The sequence below is a fragment of the Letharia columbiana genome (genome assembly GCF_014066305.1).
Source record: "Letharia columbiana isolate WasteWater2 chromosome Unknown Sc0000062_s0, whole genome shotgun sequence".
Lineage (NCBI taxonomy): Eukaryota > Fungi > Ascomycota > Lecanoromycetes > Lecanorales > Parmeliaceae > Letharia > Letharia columbiana.
Genome location: NW_023501106.1, coordinates 130,616 through 149,943, shown reverse-complemented (window position 1 = coordinate 149,943; position 19,328 = coordinate 130,616). Strand labels below are relative to the sequence as shown.

The following is a 19,328-nucleotide window of genomic DNA, read 5'->3' as shown; positions in this document are numbered from 1 at the left end:
ATGGCACGAGGAAAGAAGCGCTCCCGTGCCGACCGCAAAGCTCCGATGACCGACATGCCGGCACCCAAAGCCTTAACATTCGGCAACTCTTCCTCCAGACCTGAATTTCAAACCGATAGCAGCTCTCCTGGTGAGGTATTGGACCCGCTTAGCAGTCACCACACTTTACGTCGTCCAGCAGCTATCGCTGCCAGCTCCGCTATAGCCAAGGCAGCTCTGTATCACGACGAATCTGACGAAGAAGTTGAGACCAAGCGTCGTAACAAGGAAGTCACCGTCATCGAAGAAACCAAAGCTATTATTCCTGACGGCTACGCACCAACTTCTCACCCTTCAGCTCCATCTGGCAGCCCCAACGTCAAGATGACCGAAGTACGTGCTCGTGCGGCTCGCCATAAGGGCCAGATGAACTTCGAAGCCGAGAGTATGTCCAAAGCCTACGCGTTCAAAGTCTACACCTTACTGACCTCTTCCAGTAACTCAGGCCCTCTACGCGTACGGCGACGACAAAGAACCCTTGCCGGAGACTGTCCGCATCCTGGACGAAATGGCCACCGACTTCATCATCGAAACCTGCTTCGGTGCCGCCAAGTCCGCCGAATGCTGCGGTCGCTCGAAGCTCAAGGTCGATGACTTCAAGTTCGCTATTCGTGGAGATCCGGTGCTTTTGGGACGTGTCAACGAGTTGCTCGCTATGGACAAGCACATCAACACGGCTCGCAAGGCGTTCAAAACCGACGAGGGACGTGAGGGGCTTGAGCGTGGTGGTCGCAAGAAGAAGGGGGAGGGAAAGGATGGCGAGGAGAAAGTTGAGGGCAAAGCTGAGGACAAGGAAGTGAAAGTGGAGAACAAAGTGGAGGAGGACTTGGGGGATGATCTCGACGATGAGGAGTGAGCTCAAAGAGCACTCCATGCATTGTATCAGGCACAGCGACGGTGTTAGGCGCGTTCGGAAGATACCCATAGCATCATTCTTACGGCATGTTTTGTTACGACCGAAGAGCATTGTGAAAGGGAGGCATGGTTCAGCATAGCACGGATGCTGGACGCAAGTTGCAGCTTCAACAGACTTTTCTAACTTCCCAATGGTGTTCCAAACTCCGTGTCGTTCGCGACTGAATCTGAGACTTGATGCTACCAGCCGGCCAAGGCTGATGGCTCTCCACGTACTGACTTGAATCATTGTCCACGACCAATCCTTGGACACCTCAGTCCACGATTCGCCTGACCAAGCTCCCCGCGAATCCCTAAACCATCGCTCAACACCTCACTTCAAGACCCCCTTGATCGCAAGCCCACAAAGCAAGTTTTGATCCGATCTGGCAAGAGCCTAGATACGTTCTGTCTATGGCCAGTGTGTCAGGATGTTATTCCAGTCTTGACTCACCTCAACAACGGAACAAAAGTCACGTCAAGGTATGATAGCTAATGACGATGTTGAATCCCGGATTCAATTTGGCGGCAGTCATGGCGCACCAATCCGACACGCATTCTTTTATCGTCAAGCCCAAGATGGCGACTCAAACTGAAGACGGTACTCCTGTATTGACATGTCCCAAACCCGAAAGCAAGGAAGTGGAAGCGTGCCCGTGGGTGTCCCCATCCAGCGAGCGAAGTCCACAGTGACGAAGTGATATAGCACACTGTATGATAGCATTATCTACGTCAACGTCGGACCAACACCAGAGCGATTCGGGAATTCACAAAGCTCTCCTGTCTCACCGTTCATCCTATTTCAAGGCTGCTTTGACAGGAGGCTTCAGGGGGTCACAGACCGGCGTCATCGACTCAGTGGATGAAGATCCGGAAGTCTTTCGAGTCTTCAACGAATGGCTCTACTTGGGGGCTGTCTCTTACCAACACCAAGGAACGCACCATGAGACGTGGTCGGCTCTCCTCAACCTTTACGTCTCCGAGGAAGAAGAGAGCTATACCGAAGTTTCAGAATGCGGTCATTGACGCCATGATCGGATATACTGGGAAAAACGGCAGCTGGCCTGATATCGAGATTCACTGAGCTTGGATTAACACTACAAGCTCGTCGTCAATACACACCTTTCTAGTAGACTTGTATGCGCGAAGCGTTCGTATGGTCAGATGCTTCGGCCAGGACAATGACAAGCGCGGGTATTTTAACATCGATCTCGTGATGCGAGTCGCGATCGCCCTGGACTCGTTGGTGGGAGACCCCAAGGGATACCGAAATTGCTTCAAGGGTCTCTAGAAAGATCAATGCTTGTGGCACGTTCCTGGATCCGAGGATCCTCCTTGTACCGACGATTTCTCTTCCATCGACTGCGAATGACTTCAATACCTATGATCGGACTGTACCCCACGACACCGTCATGACTGGCTGATCATTCTATCCTTTTCCGTGGTCGAGGCCGGGCGGAAACTATCGATCTGAACTGCCTATATGGAGGGTTTCTCCCGGGGGCCGGCTTCTAAGGATAGTTGGAAATTGGGCTTTGAGGATCATGTGGCGTGCTGTATTCGTATCAGCAAAGATGACATGCTTTGCTCTGATGGCTCACTTCCGAACTCGTACCTGTAAGTCGAATCTCTTTGCTAGTATGACTCGTTGACTCCTCATCTTTTAGCGCCATCTTGGCTATGCAGATCTGAAGATTCAGGGTTTTCGAACCATCAGATCGAAAGAATGAGATTGGAAGATGTGTAAGATGAGAGGTTGTCGAGGTGGTAACCTGGTGGACTGTTGATAAAGAAAGGGTTGAGTGTTATTACGAATAGGGAGAAATCGATCGTCTTGAGCTGACTTAGATAGCGATCAGGTATAGCAGGTGAATTGACTTGCGAATCGGCCCAACAGATGGTAGAATGCGAATGCGTCAGACCATAGTGTAATAGGCCTGATGTCGGATGAGGAGTTGAAGCCAACTGAGTATGTCAATTCAGGATCATGTAGCAACGGAACTCGACTCTACGCTGTCACTTCCACCCCAGATCTCCCTACTTTCCCTCTCGACTTTCGCCATGGCCTGTGCTACTCCTTCTAACTTGCCCACAACATCGACCACGCCCTTTCCCACTCTACTAAAGAATTTCTCATTAGCTTCTCTTCTTCTCCTTGCTTCAGCAATATCCTCTTCTTCCTCAGACTCTCCATCAGTCTTCCCATCCAACTTCCCGTCCTCCTTCCTCTGCCCACTTTTCACCTTGACTGTTTCCGCCTCCTCCTCCTCCTCCTCCTCCTTAGCCTCGCCCCTTCCCCAGACTTTCGCCAACGCAATCTGCGCCTCCCTCAATTCGTCTAACGCAGCACTATGTGCCGAACCGAAGACATGTGTACTACTAAACGCACTCAGTTCCACTTCAGCTAAGGTCGCTTGCATCTCCGCCCAAAGAGCATCAGTGCGATCGCCTTCCGTTTGGGAAGGCTGCGGTGGCTGTGGGCGTGCACGGCCAAGGGTTGCTGATGCAGGATCAGGGGCACGAGCGGAGCGAGAGCGGAGAAGTGGGGCGCGGGGCTGCGAGGGGGCTGGGGCTGCGGGTGGGAGACTGATGTTCGAAGCATTTCGAGACGGAGGTCCTAGGAAAAGAGAGGGCGGTGGAGGGCGCTGAGGGTGGGGAGTCGCGGCGGACGAGGGCGAGAGGGCCGACATTGTAGGGTAGTGTGTCAATGATGACAGCAATTGGGGGATTGGAGTGGACACAAAATTCAGGGAGTCCGTTCTAGGCCACCGAGACGTACCATAGCCAAAGACAGCATCTCCTCTGTAGTAGGATGAGACCGAGCTTCCTCCACCCTATGTGCAACGACAAGGAGCGAGGGGGAGAGGAGGCTAGTAATCCCATAGGGCTGAACGCACAATTCGCTTAGGGTTTTTTGAGACTTGCCTCCTCACTATCGACAGCTTCGCACCACAACAATAAATTATCCGGTGTTGCGATCACATATCCATCGGTGAGTACCCGAGTTATTGCATCAAAACTTTAGCCTTGTCGACTTCATGATAGCTTATACTCTACTTCTTCCAAATCCCTCGTGAGAGACCTCTTGCCCCCAGGACATTAGCTAACACTACTCTCTCCAGCAATCATGGGTAAAGGAAAGCCTCGTGGCCTCAATGCCGCCCGTAAGCTCCGCACTCATCGACGTGAGGGCCGCTGGGCCGATCTCCACTACAAGAAGCGTCTCCTTGGTACGGCCTACAAATCTTCACCCTTCGGTGGCTCCTCGCACGCAAAGGGTATCGTGCTGGAAAAGGTCGGTGTGGAAGCCAAACAGCCGAACAGTGCCATCAGGAAATGTGTGAGGGTGCAGTTGATCAAGAATGGAAAGAAGGTTACCGCTTTCGGTAGGTCCTGACTTTGCTCGTGTCTGGAGGATGGGTTTGGGTATGAGTGGCTGATTCTCATGGGTGGTGACAGTGCCGAACGACGGTTGTCTGAATTTCGTGGATGAGAACGACGAGGTGCTGCTCTCCGGATTCGGTCGGAAAGGCAAGGCTAAGGGTGATATTCCTGGTGTGCGATTCAAGGTTGTAAAGGTGTCCGGGGTGGGTCTGTCAGCACTGTGGAAGGAGAAGAAGGAGAAGCCCAGATCATAAGAGCGATGAAATGGAGCAAAAGAGAGGTGCTTTGTGCGCATGAATATGAAATGGCAAAGATGACTGGCTGGTCTTGATATTCGAGATAGCTAAGCTTCTTATTCGAGCTAGATAAGCATCTGTGTTCTGCATCAAAGCATAGAGTCAGTCTGCTGCTTGCTATTGTCCATTGCACAAGAATGACAGATTGTCTCTACAGTTATTCATAAGAGAATCGTACTGCTTAGCTAGGTGCATTACAAAGTATGGTACGGGGAATCTCTGCTACCTTGTCTATAATCGAAGGGCACAGCCGCATTCAACGCCAAAGTTCGAGAAGTCAAGCCTTGGTATCCATCATGTCGGCAACTTCCGCGTTTGAAGGCTCTCCTCTTCTCCCTCTCGAGGGCGTCTTTTCCTCCTTTGGACTCTTTGCGTCAGAGCTGTCGTCCTCGCTTTCGCCACTATCAGGCTGACTTCCACGCAGGGAGGTACGACTTCGGGTCATCTGCGTGATTTTCAGTGACCATTCAACATGTAGTGCGACTTTTCGACCTACCCAAGATCTCACACCCCCAATCAGACCTAGGCTGTAACCTGTTGCAAAGTCGCTGCTTGCCCCACGACCGCCACCAGGGCTCTCTGGTCTCGGAATATCAAGGTGCGCTAGATGCGCAAGAGCTGCAGGACTCGATTTCTGGCCTCCGGAACGGTCTAGGTCAGCATCGCTACCGTTCCTACCAAGGCCCCTCGCAGGGCTGCCGGGCCTACTGCTCTGCCAGAATTGCCGCAGCTCCTTGGTGAGCTCCTGGCCTGTGGTAGACCAGTTGTTTCGAACGCTATCACGTAGCTCCATAGCGTGGCGTTTTAGATCAAGCTCGTTCTTCTTGAGCCATGAGACATTTAATTCCTGGCGAGATGTGCCGCGTTTGAATTGACGAGCGATATATTTCTCGTAGTCTCTGACAATCCTAAAGAGCTGGTCAGCGATCAAAGCAGCGGAAGCTCAGGGGGTTGAGCATACTTTGTGATGATCCCTGTGGTACTAACGCCCTCTGTCCTTTGCGTGACTAGGAATTTGCCCTCTCTTTTTATGGGTGTGTAGATATCGTCTCCCTCATCCGCTCCATAGGGCAAGTCATCGTGAGCCACGTAATCAATCTTGTGTTTCTCTAGGAAATCGGGTGTCACTATCCAGGGACAATTCGGGATGACTTCGTCGACCCATTTGCAATGGCGGAGAGTCTCTGCTCGTTCGGCACCAGATAGGACCGTCAAGCCCTTGCGTTTGTGCGTCTCCGCGTCGCCAGTGACTCCCACCATAAGATATACGTCGGGGAAAGCATTCTTTGCCTGCTCCAATTGCCGCATGTGCCTATTTCCCGGGTCAATGAAGATAAGTGCATGGTGGATGTAATTGGCACCCACCCAAGATGGAACAAATCAAAGACCCCATCAGCGTAGATTCGCACTGGCCGACCTGTGGGTGGTGGATTGGTGTGGAATCCAACGGGATCTTGCAAACCTCCTTTAGCTGGCGGAGGCATTGCTTTGCGATCTGCCGTGTTCAAGTCTGGCCGCTGTTTGTTGGAAGAACTCTTTGTCCTGCGTTTCGTGCGGCCTCCTTCCTCAACTGTATTTTCACTGTCCTCGGCGTCCGCGTTGTTGATACTCGGGATAGCACCATTGCTGGTGGAACCGTCCGCTGCGTTGGATCTTGTTCTTGGTCTTTTATTGGATGCGCCGGTCGAGTCAGCAGATGCTGCAGACTTCTTGTGCTTTATAGTGGTAACAGCTTGGGAAGCGGAGTCCGCCGCGTCTTCGCCTGAAGCATCTCGAGATGATGGCTGGAGGAGGTCTGCAGTCGAAGATTGTTTTGTCGAGCTTTGTAGAGTTGAGGTACGCTTTCTCTTAGCGGAACCCGATGATGAAGGGGACGACATGGTATTATGATAGATTAATATAGGAGTCTTTCAATATAGTAGGGACGTGTTTTTTTTGGGGAGTTTTGGAACGCGAGCTCGCATTAAAATAGGTCGAGGGAGAAGCAAAGGCTGGGGTTGAGGGGGGAAAAGTCGAACACCAATTAAATCTTGGGAGTCGAAGTATGTACAGATCTTTCGTTATTGGCGACCCTGTCACATACATAAGTAGCTCGAATAGGAAGAAATTCAAGGGTGGGCAATAGAATCTCGAGGTTCCTTGCTTCTGCTACGCTCAAATCGTCATCACAGCTTTCTACGGTCAGCCCTACAGACATCAGGAAACATCACTTGGAAGTCGTTCGAGGATTTGATCAAAATTTATGTGTATAAAATTCCAGTTAACATGCTCTATACCATTGAGGCACGGATGACACCCCCTATTTTCACATACCAGTAACGTGGGAATTGTACTCGGCAACGACGACCTTCTCCCGTATAGCTTGGCCTAAGAGAGTACTGTGTGAGATACTCTTTGAACAAATCGAAGGCGAACATAGATGCCTCCGCTTTATGTGTCTATCCGATCGTAACATAACTCCTGGTGATGCAGGACGTGCACAAGTGGCACGTGGAGAATTGAGAGCCGGAAAAAAAAAGGGGAATCAAGGTATTCGAGGGATATGAAACGCTATGGAGAAGTCCATCGCTCTAGATCCGACAATGCGTGGTGGAAGGCGGCAAACGATGAGTCCAGAGCGATGCCCCGGCTGGTGAAACCGCCAGGTGTACCGTAGAGTATGATGATGATCGCTAGTCAAGGGTAGTCACAAACTCGTGACAGATACATAGAATCGTAGCTCGTGAAGGTCCTAACGAGCCGCAAGGAAACGATCCGAACGTCAGGCTGAGAATGGTTGGACACATCGGCGTCTACTTCTTATCCTGGGTTGTTGGCGGAGTGACAAGCTTCTCAGGTAGAGCGCTCTCTGGAATCGCTTTGAAGTTTGCTTTTGCTGTCTCGATGGCGTCGGACTTGTCTGATGTGATCGACGAAGGCGTTTCAAACGGATTTTGCTCAATGGGCTCGGGTGTCTGCTGCCTCTCATCAGGTCCCGGAGTCTCCTCCCGTCCGCTTCTGCTCTCATTGTCCAACTTCGTTTGACCCTTGGTGACTTGACTTGCAAGGTCCTTGTCTTCCTCTTCATGATCAAACATCTCCGTTTCATCACTGTCAGTCAAGACTTCAGTCCCATCTCCGAGGAGTATAATTCTGCCGGATCGACCTCCCACACCGCGATTACGCTGATCCAGGTCGAGATCATAGTCATCCCCACTGTCTTCGAAATTCTGTCGCATACCGGGACCGCGAAATTCTGCTGTTGAACTCTCCTTTAGTATCAATACATATATGCAGGTATAGAAGATGAAATACCATATTCTGGCGGTGCACACGGACCGTCACCCTTGGCTACCCTATCGCCAATCTCTTTGTACCACTCGTCCTTGCTCTTACCCCTCAGAAGAGCAATGACGATCATTGTCATGTTGTCACAACCTACGCCCCCAGTTTCGCTATTTGAGGCGAGGCAGTTGTCCATCATGTTTTCGCTGATTTTGGAGAGCTCCTGCTTGGCCGCGATACCGCGTCTCACAAATTCGACGACAGCTTGCGAAGACTGACAGTCCCATATCCCTAGACAATGTCTGTCAGTGAACGTACATGCGTTATACACAGCTACTTCTATGCGTACCATCACAAGCAATAACAAGGAACTCGTCGTCATCGGTAATTGTGTGAGCAATAACGTCAGGAAATGCTGTCACAATTTGCTGCTCCGGTGAGAGCTCAGCGCTCTTCTTGAACTCGAAATCTCCGATGGCTCGAGATAGCGCAAGGTTGCCATTGACACGACCAAAATCAACGAAACCTCCGGCAGCACATATTCGAGCTTTCTCTCCTGTTTTAACAGTAAGTCACAGCCCTAGGAGACAAAGCAATGAACTCTTACCCTCGTTTTGAGGCTTATGATCGTACGATAAAGGCTTTGCTCTGCCTTTAACCCCAAGAACAGAACGTGAGTCACCAGCATTTCCCTGAGGGCTTGTTAACAGACGATGCCTTCTGAAGGGATCAAAGAATGTCACTGACCACGTATATCGTAGTTTTCGAGATCAACCCGACAGATGCGGTGCAGCCGGAAACCTCTTCCTCGTATTTCGGATCTGTATATACGCCAATCAGGTTGGCACTTCCAACCCAAAGTTCGAGAACTCACCGCTCAAAATTGCTCGATCCGTTGCGAGGAATCCGTCTTTGAGCGCTTGCTCAAAATCCTTTTTCTTGAACGCTTCTTGCTTTGCTAGAATCTTGTGTATGTTCTCGCCCGCAAACAGCGCAACCCTGTCTCCGCCATGCCCGTCGTATACCCCGAAGAAGCTCAGTCGGTCTTCCGGAGTTGCAGCTACAAATCCTTTGTCTGCATCTTCTGCTTGCAAATCTAGAACAGCCGCATGTGCATCCTCCATACTGATACGCCACCCTTGCATAGCAGACACGCCGAATGCCACTCGATCATCTTGGCCGTCGTCAGAGATCTAGGTTACAAGACTGTCAGCTACAATTCAAGGGGATTTAGAACAGCAGGATCCTTTGATAGTGAGCCGCCAATTATGGAAGCGAGCAACCAAGCACATCACGCGACCTCGATGTTTGCGACTCAGGTTTGGCCAGGAACACGCACCTTCTCGACTACCGGCTCAGATAGTGTCTGGCCCATATTTTGACCAGCTGCGAGATTCTTCTAGTCACTCTGTGGTCTTGTTCGTAGGCCAGCGAACAGGGATACAGGGAACGAACGGTCTAATTTTCGAGGGTCGGCCGTGAGGATCAACAGGATTGTTCAGGCCAATAAAGAGAGTTGATCTGGGGAGCTCATACACCGACGAGAGCGCAGAGTAGCTTTAGGGAACTGATTTATTGCAACTTGACACTGAGGCCGACCGGAATTTTCTTAGTAGACGGCTGGGTGTATTATCTATATTGCTCAATGTGCCAGACACACATCATGCTCACTCATTCATTCAGTGGCGCACCAGCGCCAGCCGGATACCGAAGTATAGCCGTGGACCCCTGTTTGGCAGTCTCAGTGACTTTACACATACATACATGGCCCACTCTAAGGAATACTTGCAGACTCATCCCGAACATATAGATTAATAAGAATAACGTGCATTAAAACGGATTAGACAATGGTGTGAGTGCTACAACAGGAATAGCCCATCTTCATGAAGTCCAAGAAGCTCTAAGCAAAGTCACCAATCCTCCGGATGATAAGACGCCTCGCGCCAACATGCACACTCATTGCCCACTATCATCATCTTTCAAAGCTCTCAACTCACGCTTCAACCCTTGATTTTCTGCCTCCAGTTTTTCCATCTTCTCACCAAGTACTTCCATTTGGTCTGAGGCTCCAGCACTGAATTCCTCCACGATTTTGAACACGCGCCATAGTCTCAGTATGACAACGATTGACGCAGCCTCCTCAAGCACATCCTTTAGGCCTATGGAGAGTTTGGGGTCAGCGTCTCTTCTTCGGGGCACACATATAAGTAGTCGAGCAACTTTGGGTAATAAAGGAGCTAGGTTTTGCTCTGGAATGTACATACAAACGTCAATGATGAAGCCCGCGACAATGATTGCAGCATCAAAGCAGTGGAATTTGGATTTGAAGAAACTATATTAGCTGTTAGCAATGATTGATCTGCCCGAAATCGTACTACTAACTTGAAGCCAAAGGCCCAAATACTCGCCAGCAACTCAACCATGAACAGGCAGCTGAACACAAGACTGACAATCCCGAGCGCATCCTGTGCTCTAGGCAGGCCATCCCCAACGCTATCACCTTTGCCACAAGAATGGTCACAGATGTATAGGCTGATGAGGAAATCGGCAAAGATACAGCCCACATCCATGGACACAAGTAGCAACACAGCATAGTGGCCGTATATGGAGGAGAGGAAGCGCCTAGTCTGCTTGCGCGTTGAGTTGTCATAGGAGACTGCGACAACGATGCCGTGATAGCTTTGTCTTGACCCAGATTGGCGCTCTTCCAAATCGCCATCCTGAAGGAGAGGCTGGTTCTCGTTATTGGTCATTGCAATAGTGATCGGCTGATCTATCTCCTAGGAGGTTGATGCCGATTGAGCCAAGGCGAAGGGACCCAGTCGCTGAGGTCGCTAGCTAAGTCGATAACGATGGATGGAGACGTGTTCCTCGAGACCACGGCCCTGTCCATTTTAGCAGAGGCATTTGACAATGTCATGATAGCCATTGACCGGTCGCACCTACCTTTCCTCACTCATGTCAAGTACAGTGTGGGGCAGCGGGTTCTGCCAAGAGATCGAGTCTTGGCAGGAGTTAAGTAAAGTATCTTAGGCTTGGCGCTAAGCTCGGTCCCTGCATGCCTAAAGTATTACCTGAGGGGAATTTCAGTTAGCGTGCTAGTCAATATTCTCAGCAATGCTTGACATTGAGCTCTGTCAAGGCCCCTAATACAAGTACAAGTCGGATCATAAAGAATCTGTGTATAGATTAATCTTCTCATCGCTACGAGTCCTACGCTGCTAGACTATGAAAATTTTATAACAAAAGGACAAAGCTATACTTGTAGAGGTACAGATATATCTAAAAGCCTACCTTAGAATTTTGAGCGAGACGGAAACATCCCGAATCGCGAAAAACCCTCGCTTCAAGAAATAATGCGACCACAGCCATCCTCTCGATCAATCAAGTATCTCATTGGAAGGATATTTCAACTACGTTCCTACACAAGTCACGCAACCTTCGAACCTTTGCGTATCCTTTTCTGCGGATCTGATGAGTTCAGTATTACGTCCCTCCGGGCCTTACACAAGGAGCATGAGCGAGACGAGGGCTTGATCGAGTCAATCGATGTTGTCTGTCGACCGCCCAAGCACGTAGGTAGAGGCCTTAAAGATACACGGGAAGGTAAAGTCCTCCATGCTCGATTCCTCGTGTCCATTCTAAACCAATGTTAGTACCCATTTCCCTCGTTGCAAAGGAATTGGCTTTGTCTTTACATGAGATTGACACGTTCACCAAGTGGAAGGTCAGTCTCATATGACTTTCATGTTTTCACGGTAAAAAATTACCAGTGTTAATGGATCTAGCCACCGATACCTAATGGCTTGCCAATAAACATGATCGTTGCCGTCTCCTTTGGTCTTTTTATACCTCCAAGAATTCTCGAAGGAGCCAGATATGGAGGGCTCAACGTCCACCCTTCCATGTTACCCGAGTAAGAGACCAAAGCACTCACCCAGTGCTTTTCCAGAGTCAACTAATGCATGTAGCTTCCATGGTCCTGCCCCACTACATCATACTCTTCTATCTGGATGCCAAAGATCTGGAGTGACTGTGCAGACATTACATCCCGAGCGATTCGATCAGGGTACCATTCTCGCCCAGACGCCCTACCCTGGATTCGAGCATGGGTGTAGTACGGTGCCCGAACTGTTGACCCTGACGTCCTCCAAAGGCGCGGAAATACTTGTGCAATCCATCAATAATCGTCTCTATCTACCATCAGCGAAGGGTCCGAATAGTCTCCAAGATGATCGGATTATAGCGGCAGCACGTGCAGCACCAAAGATAACCTCGCGGGATAGATTCATAGACTGGAATACATGGACCGCTGAAGTAATCATTCGAAGACATCTTGCCATTGGTCCTCTATGGAGCTTCGTCAAAAATGCACGAAAAGTACGGAGGTTAATTTGGTCCACGGGCTTTACGATATCAGAAGAGGTTGCTAGTAGTACAGATCTTCCTGTTGGACGGCTAGTGGTATTCGGAAACAACGATTGTGCCGATGAACGAGTCGCTTACGTGCGGACTTGTGATGACCGAGTGCTCAAGGTCGATAGGATCAAGTTTGAGGGCGGCGTAGAAGCCCCGCCCTTACGAGCTGCCAAAAAGGGTGACATGATTGACCACGGCACACCTCGTCAGCATGATTCGATGATCCAGGTTTTGCTTTCTATGGATTCGGTCGATGGTCACTAGACCAGAACGCCTCAAAGCTGTCGCGATCGTAGTATGATATCTGAAAAGGAAAAAAATGCAAAAGCGGCTGGTGGCTATTGCCGGAATCTGCAGGGTCCGTTGCGGGGATGACTCATGTGGGGCTTGGTGACGCTGAACATCGACTTCAGACGAAAGACAAGATTTAGTAGAGTCGCAAGAGATTGACACCAAAGCAACGACGAAGCAATGCCTTACAATCTCAAGGGCAGGAAGGTACTGATTACAGGAGCATCGAGGTAAACAGCCTAAGTCATCCAGCGACACGTATGGCTTGAAGCTGAGGTAGAACTACCCAAAACTGTAGGGGCCTAGGCGCTCTTGTAGCGGAGAAGTTCGCCGCTGAAAGTTGCAAGCTGGCCATAAATTACAATGCAAGTCAAGAAAAAGCGGATCAGGTGGCCGAGAAGATAGAGAGAGAGTATAAGACCAAGCCCATCCTGATCCAAGGAGTATGATTTCGAATTCGTCGCTCTCATACATCGAATAGCGGTCTGACAGCTTGGTCAGGATGTGGGAAAGCTTGCGGATTGTGAGAGAATTGTGCAAGAAGCCATCGCTGGATTGGGTGGTCTGGACGTCATTATCTCAAATGCAGTAGGTTCCGCCGTTCGCATTGTTAGGCTTTATGACTGGAACGTTTTATTGCAATATTATGACCTCGTCTGACGTACAAAGGGCTGGACGAAATTCACTAGATTCGGGGACCTTGATGCCCTCAGTGAAGCCGAATGGGATAAGGTATTGAAGCAGAGTCCTTTTACGGGATGCCGTTGACTCGAATACAGTGCTGGGCCGTCAACTGCAAAGCAAACCTGCATATCTTTCGGGAAGCTTTGCCAACGTTGAACGCCAATGCAGAGGGTGGAGTTTTTTTGCTGACTTCGTCGGTTGCGGGCATCGCGGCCTCCGGCAGCAGCATGGCATACTCCGTCACCAAAGCTGCAGGTTAGGACTCTATCAACCGTAGTGGCGGCAGGAATTACTGATGTTCTTCTTCAAGGACTCCAACTAGTGAAGTGTTTAGCCTCGACTCAAGGCCCGAAGGTCAGAGTTAATGCTGTTCTTCCCGGACTGCTCTTGACAGAATGGGTGAGACTTTACGAAATTCCATGCGTTCTTTAGACTGACGCCAATCTAGGGCGCCAACTTCACACCGGAAACGCTTCAGGAGCTGAAAGAGAAAGCCTACCTAAAGAAAGAGGTTTGTCTGGCGACAATCAGCGCGAGATTTTATGCAAGCTGATCCTCGAGCAGACTGGCCTTGAAGACTGTGCAGACGCATTCGTTGCTGCAGCGAGAAACAGCTCCATGACAGGCCAGAACATTCAGATCGGTGTGTGTTTCAGTGCAAGTTGCCAACTTTGTCTAACAACCGCACAGACTCTGGTCTCATGATGCTAGGAAGAACGGGCTAGCTTTCAATTTTACGACTCGAGCAGACCCTTGAAAGCTTCAAGCATGTGCCGGTCCCTTTCTTAGCTTCGAAGAGAGCAAGACCGCTGCGTTAGAAAGGCACCCTTAGCCATAAGATGCGGTAATTCAACATCCAGCTGATCGATCGATCCCACATTTATCTGTCCTAACAAAAATCGAGCCTAGACTCCCATGTCTATTTTCTGGTTTGGTCATACTGTCCCCCACATGGCATTGATCATTGTAATGCTGAGCATGCACTTGTTGTGAAGAGCGTCGACAAAGCCTAGAGATGGATATCTTATACTCTCTGCAACAGAAAACGTTGAACCAACAGCCTTTGTTTGAAGCGCGCTGCATTGTTCCGACGTTTCAAAGAATTAGAAAACATGATCCCGATTTCAATCGTCCACATACTCTATTGCTGCCTTTCTTCAAGAAATTTTCGCAATACCCACATTCCTCTTCAACAAACTTCAAGCTGAACAGCAGCCGATCATTACGAGCCAGCGCGAGAAGTATTGGTTATGGCGACTACCTCGATTATTACTCCTCCATCGAGTTCTTCCCCTAGTAACTCAACCGCGCCATCGACGCCTCCGTGCATTACTTCCTTGGTTGTCAATGCAACGAACCCGTCTCAAGGCTGTACCTCCCCTTTCTGTCCAATCAACTATCCTCATGACCGTGGCCCCTACCTTCACAGCTGCCGCGTTGCTTTAAGCATTGAATCGAGGCGCATCTTCGCGTCTAGTGTGCCATCCCCAGATGTCTTAGCAGCATATGAACGATGCATCAGGAACGATGGTACGAGGACTGACGCAGAAATGTGGATGACGTTCCATGAACTCCATGTTGAACCTCTACTAGGACATACGGATGCAATATGGGTAGCACCAGTGCCTATGGAATCGCGCGACGATGATTCGGATGTCGGCGAACGTGCAGGTCCAGGTGGTATCGTAGCTAACGGCGCGGCTGAGGGCTGTAGACATCCTTTCGGGCTTCTCAACCCGCCAGAGAAAGTGTGGGAGGCGCATAGAAGGCTCGTACTGGGTGACGGGGACTCGGAGGATCAAGACCTTGTCGCCTCCTTTGCAGCCGAAAATGCTTACTATGGAAATGGACTTGGTAGGCAAAAGAGTATGTCGCGTCGTTTCAAGGTAAGACGGCCACGTTACTCCCCAAGCTTGAGCAAGCAGCGTAGGAACAAAAAGGAAATGGAGTCAAAATAGAGCAAGCGTCAACCGAAGAGCAGTGTAGGCTAGGTAAGCTGCCGCAATGAATGGCTCATTTGAGGTATCAAACCTTCGAGATAGCTATTCTAGGGGATGGTTTCCGAGGGTCAAGTCGATCTGACGCAGTGGTGAAGCTGCAATTCCCAGCTTACTATAAGATCCTCTTTTAAAGCCTGAATCTGACCATCGTATCAGTTGCATGGAGGCCTTGAACTGACATGCTTAAGCAGTGGAGCTGCGCCGCTTTGATGTATCCTCTTTTTGGTTCAACTACACACCAAAAAGAGCTTGCTCTGTAGAATGATACATGTTTACGCAGATAGCATACAAGAAAGTCCAAGATATACAGTTTTCCATGTATAGAAACAAGATATGAGACTGTCAAGGTGCAGAGTACCAGTAGAGCAGAACATTAGAATCTAAACCGTGCCGGGTTTAGTGTGATTTGGCGCTCATTTGACAAGAGCCATTGCTTCACACGGCACTCATACATCCTCACCACCATAACAACAACAGCCTGCGCACCTACATTTAATTACATCGCTGTTCATTGCTCCCTTCATTGTCTTTAATTCTTAATTCCCTGTGCCCCGCTGTCGGTTTGACGGTACTCTAACGAACTGGGGTGTCAGGCTGGGCTTAGCAAGCCATCCTCTCTCCTTTCCAGCATCACTATTCACCAATCACAACAATCAAAACCACTGCGAATCAGTTCACATGATTCCTCAGGCATCAATGGAATAGTCAACATATCGCCAGATCTGGATTGAAGAAGGCCGAGGTGGATATCAGGAGCGGGCAGCGCGAGCGGATTATCGACTCAACAACAGCGGAAGGAACGAGTCAGCTACCAAAGCACACCCAGACTTGGTATGCTCATTCATTGCGACGCCTTCAGATCAAATCACAGAGCGGGAAATAGCACCACCAATTTGACCATGTAATATCTCTTTGCAAACATGCCTATCACTTCTAGACAGCGATTAGCTAACAATACCCCAGCACAAAGTCGCGAGGCCGACAAAAACTACCAAGTTGAAAAATACGAGTTGGAAGCTGCGTTTGATAAGGACGACGAGACCCCGCAGGAGAGAGAGCTCCGACTCGCCCGCGACGGCCTTCTACACTACGCTATGGCGTCCTCTTCCTCGAACGTGGTGGGTGTCCATTACCGTGTTGGTAAGAAGATTGGCGAGGGTTCATTTGGTGTCATATTCGAGGGCACAAATCTGCTGAACAACCAACAAGTCGCAATCAAATTTGTGTGTTTCATGCATGGTGAGATATCTCCTTGTAAATGCTGACTAGGGCCAGGAACCGAGGAAAAGCGATGCGCCACAATTGCGCGATGAATACCGAACCTACAAAATACTAGTGGGCTGCCGTAAGTCTCCGCCAGCGCTCCTAGAGTGCGGGTTTGCTAATATTGTTTAGCTGGCATACCTAATGTCTACTATTTTGGCCAAGAAGGTCTTCACAACATACTCGTTATCGATCTCCTAGGACCTTCCCTGGAAGATCTGTTCGACCACTGCAATCGACGGTTTTCAGCAAAGACAGTGGTCATGGTGGCGAAGCAGATGGTACGATCCCGGCGAATGATTTCACGTATCGTTAGGCAATTGATACTCACCATTCCATAGTTATCGAGAGTCCAGACCATCCATGAGAAGAATTTAATCTACCGAGACATCAAGCCTGACAACTTCCTCATCGGCAGACCTGGCTCTAAATCAGCAAATGTCATTCACGTCGTTGACTTTGGCATGGCGAAGCAATACCGAGATCCCAAAACGAAACAACACATACCATACAGAGAACGGAAATCGCTGTCCGGTACTGCGCGATATATGAGTATAAATACGCATTTGGGGCGGGAGCAATCGCGAAGAGACGATCTTGAAGCATTGGGACACGTCTTCATGTACTTCCTGCGTGGCGGTCTACCATGGCAGGGCTTGAAAGCAGCGACGAACAAGCAGAAGTACGAAAAGATCGGAGAGAAGAAGCAGACTACCGCTATCAAGGATCTGTGCGATGGCTATCCTGGTAGGTTTCTATATTTTATCGAGAAGGGATGATATTAAACTGAACACAGTGGCAGAGGAGTTCAACAAATACCTTAGCTACGTCAGGAATCTTGGCTTTGAAGATACTCCAGACTACGACTATCTGCGCGAATTGTTCACTCAAGCGCTCAAGAACACCGGCGAAGTCGAAGATGGAGAGTATGACTGGATGAAGCTCAACAATGGCAAAGGATGGGAGGCCATGAAGCACCACCCCTCGCAGCACCTGCATGCAGCAAATGCAGTACCCAACTCGTCAGCCCGGGCGCTCGGCGGCGGAGCTGATACACCACGAGGACCTGGGACACCAGGAGTCACTGCCCTTCGTTTAAACGCCGCGCAGCCCCTGCCCCCATCTCCCGCGAAACCGGGAGTGGGCAAAACGCGCGAACGGCCAGGCGCCTCTGGCGCAGCGCTACCAAAGCGTCAAAGCGGAGCGGCGGGGGGTCTCACAGATATCGTCACACCGACGGCGTCGACTCAGGCACAATTTCAGAACTCAACAGCGAACCTCCCCAACCGAATGAGCCAGGTTAATCCAGGTCTGAATCAGTCGTCAGCCGCTCAACAAGGACCGAGACAGCAGAATGCCGAGACGCAGCCCTCAGCCCTTCAGAAGATCATGAAAGTCTTATGCTGCAGCAGGTAGCCAGATGCCGAGCCGATCCTGGTACGAATATTTCTCCTCTCCGCCTAACTTTTTCCGAGCTTGAAGCCCCGCGCTGATACTAGAAAGAAATTGATGTATCTCCAAAGTCCACCCATCCCACGCCTGCATTGCCTCTTCCATCGAACGGACATCTATACATTCAGAGTCGATGTTGCGTTTGGCTCCAAAACATTGCCACAAGGTTCCCGGCGTTTTCCTGTGCGACGGCATTACTGGCGAGCATGTTTGTTTCTATGCATCGTGGCTGGCTCGAGACGGCCGCTAGACTCTCGCTTTTGACCATTGCTTTGCTCTCAATCAAACCTTGTTCAAAAGTCACACATTGCCTCATTTCACATTCTTCACCTCCACACTTTCACCCAGTCCCAAAACCCCTTTTGCCAGCCAAGCCACAACATATCGGTGGCGAATTCAACGAATCATGACGGGGATCTTTTCTTCTTTTTTTTCCCGACGTGGGAGCATCCCTTGGGCGCCAACGACAGAGCGGAAGAGACACAGTAATTCTATAATTGGAGGAAATAAAAATCAAATGTTCTATATACTCAGTGCTGTTGTGAGATGTCCTGATCATTGATACTGAACGCTCAATGGTAACGAGAAAGCGTACCGGTAGAGTGGGAAAAGTGAGAGAATGCTTTGCCCAATATCACCCCAAATTGGGTTGGGCGAAGAGAGGGAAAACGCTGGGGTTTTCTTCATCTTCCCCTGCAGACTTATCTACTATCATTTCACCTGATGGCTGTTCCCTTCCAGCACCTCTTCCGTCATCACATCTGAATACTCCTCCTCAAGTCCCAAACTCCTGCTGCTAATTTCCTGACCGTCAAATAATCTGCACCATTCTCTGCTCAAACCGTCGTTGCAAAAATCAAATCGTACGTCCCCTCGGGCTGGCCCCTCGCATCCTTCGCCATCCCCTGTTGCGTTTGGGCCTCCGAGTCATTCTCTTTGACCTGTCAATCGTTGCGACCGCTCGCCCTCTTCAGGGCGGTGAAAATTGCGGCTTGCGAAGTCGTGAAAGAGGTGGTGTATGGGTACTTGTTGGCGTGCTCCTCAGAGCCTACAGGAGTTTGCGAGGTCAGCGTGGCTTCCGAAACGTACAGATCCCAACAACTACTGGACGAGTAAGAGAGAAGCTTTTGCTCTCGAAGCTCAACTTACGAATCGTGACCTGGTGTTGACTGTGAAGCTGAGAAGAGAGCAAGACGCCCATGACAAGTGGGAGTTCCATGCCAGTAGGTCCGCGTGTAGCGTGGGATATGGCCAATAAAAAGAAGAGAATCCATTGGAGCGCCGTGCAATTAAAGAAGGGGGATGCAATCCAAGAACAACCTACGGGCTACAGTTGATCTGT

At 49.9% G+C, this 19,328-nt stretch overlaps 12 protein-coding genes across 12 annotated transcripts; 7 read left to right on the top strand and 5 right to left on the bottom strand.

Moving 5' to 3' along the window:
* Nucleotides 1-895, top strand: HO173_011452 (uncharacterized protein; the record flags this gene model as incomplete). Its single annotated transcript, XM_037313332.1, has 2 exons — nucleotides 1-424; nucleotides 477-895. The coding sequence occupies 2 exons, from the start codon at nucleotides 1-3 to the stop codon at nucleotides 893-895; spliced, it is 843 nt and encodes a 280-aa protein (XP_037159789.1).
* A 752-nt stretch (nucleotides 896-1,647) lies between these two features.
* Nucleotides 1,648-1,959, top strand: HO173_011451 (uncharacterized protein; the record flags this gene model as incomplete). The annotated part of the gene is made up of 1 exon (XM_037313331.1): nucleotides 1,648-1,959. One exon carries the CDS (start codon nucleotides 1,648-1,650, stop codon nucleotides 1,957-1,959), a length of 312 nt encoding a protein of 103 aa, XP_037159788.1.
* A 959-nt stretch (nucleotides 1,960-2,918) lies between these two features.
* On the bottom strand, nucleotides 2,919-3,623 carry HO173_011450 (uncharacterized protein; the record flags this gene model as incomplete). The annotated part of the gene is made up of 1 exon (XM_037313330.1): nucleotides 2,919-3,623. One exon carries the CDS (start codon nucleotides 3,621-3,623, stop codon nucleotides 2,919-2,921), a length of 705 nt encoding a protein of 234 aa, XP_037159787.1.
* Nucleotides 3,624-4,060: 437 nt separating this feature from the next.
* Nucleotides 4,061-4,571, top strand: HO173_011449 (uncharacterized protein; the record flags this gene model as incomplete). Its single annotated transcript, XM_037313329.1, has 2 exons — nucleotides 4,061-4,319; nucleotides 4,393-4,571. 2 exons carry the CDS (start codon nucleotides 4,061-4,063, stop codon nucleotides 4,569-4,571), a joined length of 438 nt encoding a protein of 145 aa, XP_037159786.1.
* A 319-nt stretch (nucleotides 4,572-4,890) lies between these two features.
* HO173_011448 (uncharacterized protein) lies at nucleotides 4,891-6,493 on the bottom strand (the record flags this gene model as incomplete). The annotated part of the gene is made up of 4 exons (XM_037313328.1): nucleotides 4,891-5,058; nucleotides 5,110-5,521; nucleotides 5,575-5,925; nucleotides 5,979-6,493. 4 exons carry the CDS (start codon nucleotides 6,491-6,493, stop codon nucleotides 4,891-4,893), a joined length of 1,446 nt encoding a protein of 481 aa, XP_037159785.1.
* Nucleotides 6,494-7,405: 912 nt separating this feature from the next.
* HO173_011447 (uncharacterized protein) lies at nucleotides 7,406-9,252 on the bottom strand (the record flags this gene model as incomplete). The annotated part of the gene is made up of 7 exons (XM_037313327.1): nucleotides 7,406-7,851; nucleotides 7,908-8,168; nucleotides 8,227-8,433; nucleotides 8,485-8,569; nucleotides 8,625-8,698; nucleotides 8,752-9,070; nucleotides 9,217-9,252. The coding sequence occupies 7 exons, from the start codon at nucleotides 9,250-9,252 to the stop codon at nucleotides 7,406-7,408; spliced, it is 1,428 nt and encodes a 475-aa protein (XP_037159784.1).
* A 581-nt stretch (nucleotides 9,253-9,833) lies between these two features.
* On the bottom strand, nucleotides 9,834-10,630 carry HO173_011446 (uncharacterized protein; the record flags this gene model as incomplete). The annotated part of the gene is made up of 3 exons (XM_037313326.1): nucleotides 9,834-10,036; nucleotides 10,142-10,209; nucleotides 10,260-10,630. The coding sequence occupies 3 exons, from the start codon at nucleotides 10,628-10,630 to the stop codon at nucleotides 9,834-9,836; spliced, it is 642 nt and encodes a 213-aa protein (XP_037159783.1).
* A 603-nt stretch (nucleotides 10,631-11,233) lies between these two features.
* HO173_011445 (uncharacterized protein) lies at nucleotides 11,234-12,560 on the top strand (the record flags this gene model as incomplete). Its single annotated transcript, XM_037313325.1, has 4 exons — nucleotides 11,234-11,483; nucleotides 11,534-11,604; nucleotides 11,666-11,793; nucleotides 11,849-12,560. The coding sequence occupies 4 exons, from the start codon at nucleotides 11,234-11,236 to the stop codon at nucleotides 12,558-12,560; spliced, it is 1,161 nt and encodes a 386-aa protein (XP_037159782.1).
* A 207-nt stretch (nucleotides 12,561-12,767) lies between these two features.
* HO173_011444 (uncharacterized protein) lies at nucleotides 12,768-13,996 on the top strand (the record flags this gene model as incomplete). The annotated part of the gene is made up of 9 exons (XM_037313324.1): nucleotides 12,768-12,817; nucleotides 12,886-13,030; nucleotides 13,089-13,175; nucleotides 13,257-13,319; nucleotides 13,367-13,526; nucleotides 13,582-13,670; nucleotides 13,720-13,782; nucleotides 13,836-13,914; nucleotides 13,962-13,996. The coding sequence occupies 9 exons, from the start codon at nucleotides 12,768-12,770 to the stop codon at nucleotides 13,994-13,996; spliced, it is 771 nt and encodes a 256-aa protein (XP_037159781.1).
* Nucleotides 13,997-14,521: 525 nt separating this feature from the next.
* HO173_011443 (uncharacterized protein) lies at nucleotides 14,522-15,229 on the top strand (the record flags this gene model as incomplete). Its single annotated transcript, XM_037313323.1, has 1 exon — nucleotides 14,522-15,229. One exon carries the CDS (start codon nucleotides 14,522-14,524, stop codon nucleotides 15,227-15,229), a length of 708 nt encoding a protein of 235 aa, XP_037159780.1.
* Nucleotides 15,230-16,191: 962 nt separating this feature from the next.
* HO173_011442 (uncharacterized protein) lies at nucleotides 16,192-17,950 on the top strand (the record flags this gene model as incomplete). The annotated part of the gene is made up of 5 exons (XM_037313322.1): nucleotides 16,192-16,494; nucleotides 16,547-16,616; nucleotides 16,667-16,815; nucleotides 16,876-17,281; nucleotides 17,331-17,950. The coding sequence occupies 5 exons, from the start codon at nucleotides 16,192-16,194 to the stop codon at nucleotides 17,948-17,950; spliced, it is 1,548 nt and encodes a 515-aa protein (XP_037159779.1).
* Nucleotides 17,951-18,930: 980 nt separating this feature from the next.
* HO173_011441 (uncharacterized protein) lies at nucleotides 18,931-19,205 on the bottom strand (the record flags this gene model as incomplete). Its single annotated transcript, XM_037313321.1, has 2 exons — nucleotides 18,931-19,034; nucleotides 19,136-19,205. 2 exons carry the CDS (start codon nucleotides 19,203-19,205, stop codon nucleotides 18,931-18,933), a joined length of 174 nt encoding a protein of 57 aa, XP_037159778.1.
* Nucleotides 19,206-19,328: the final 123 nt, after the last annotated feature.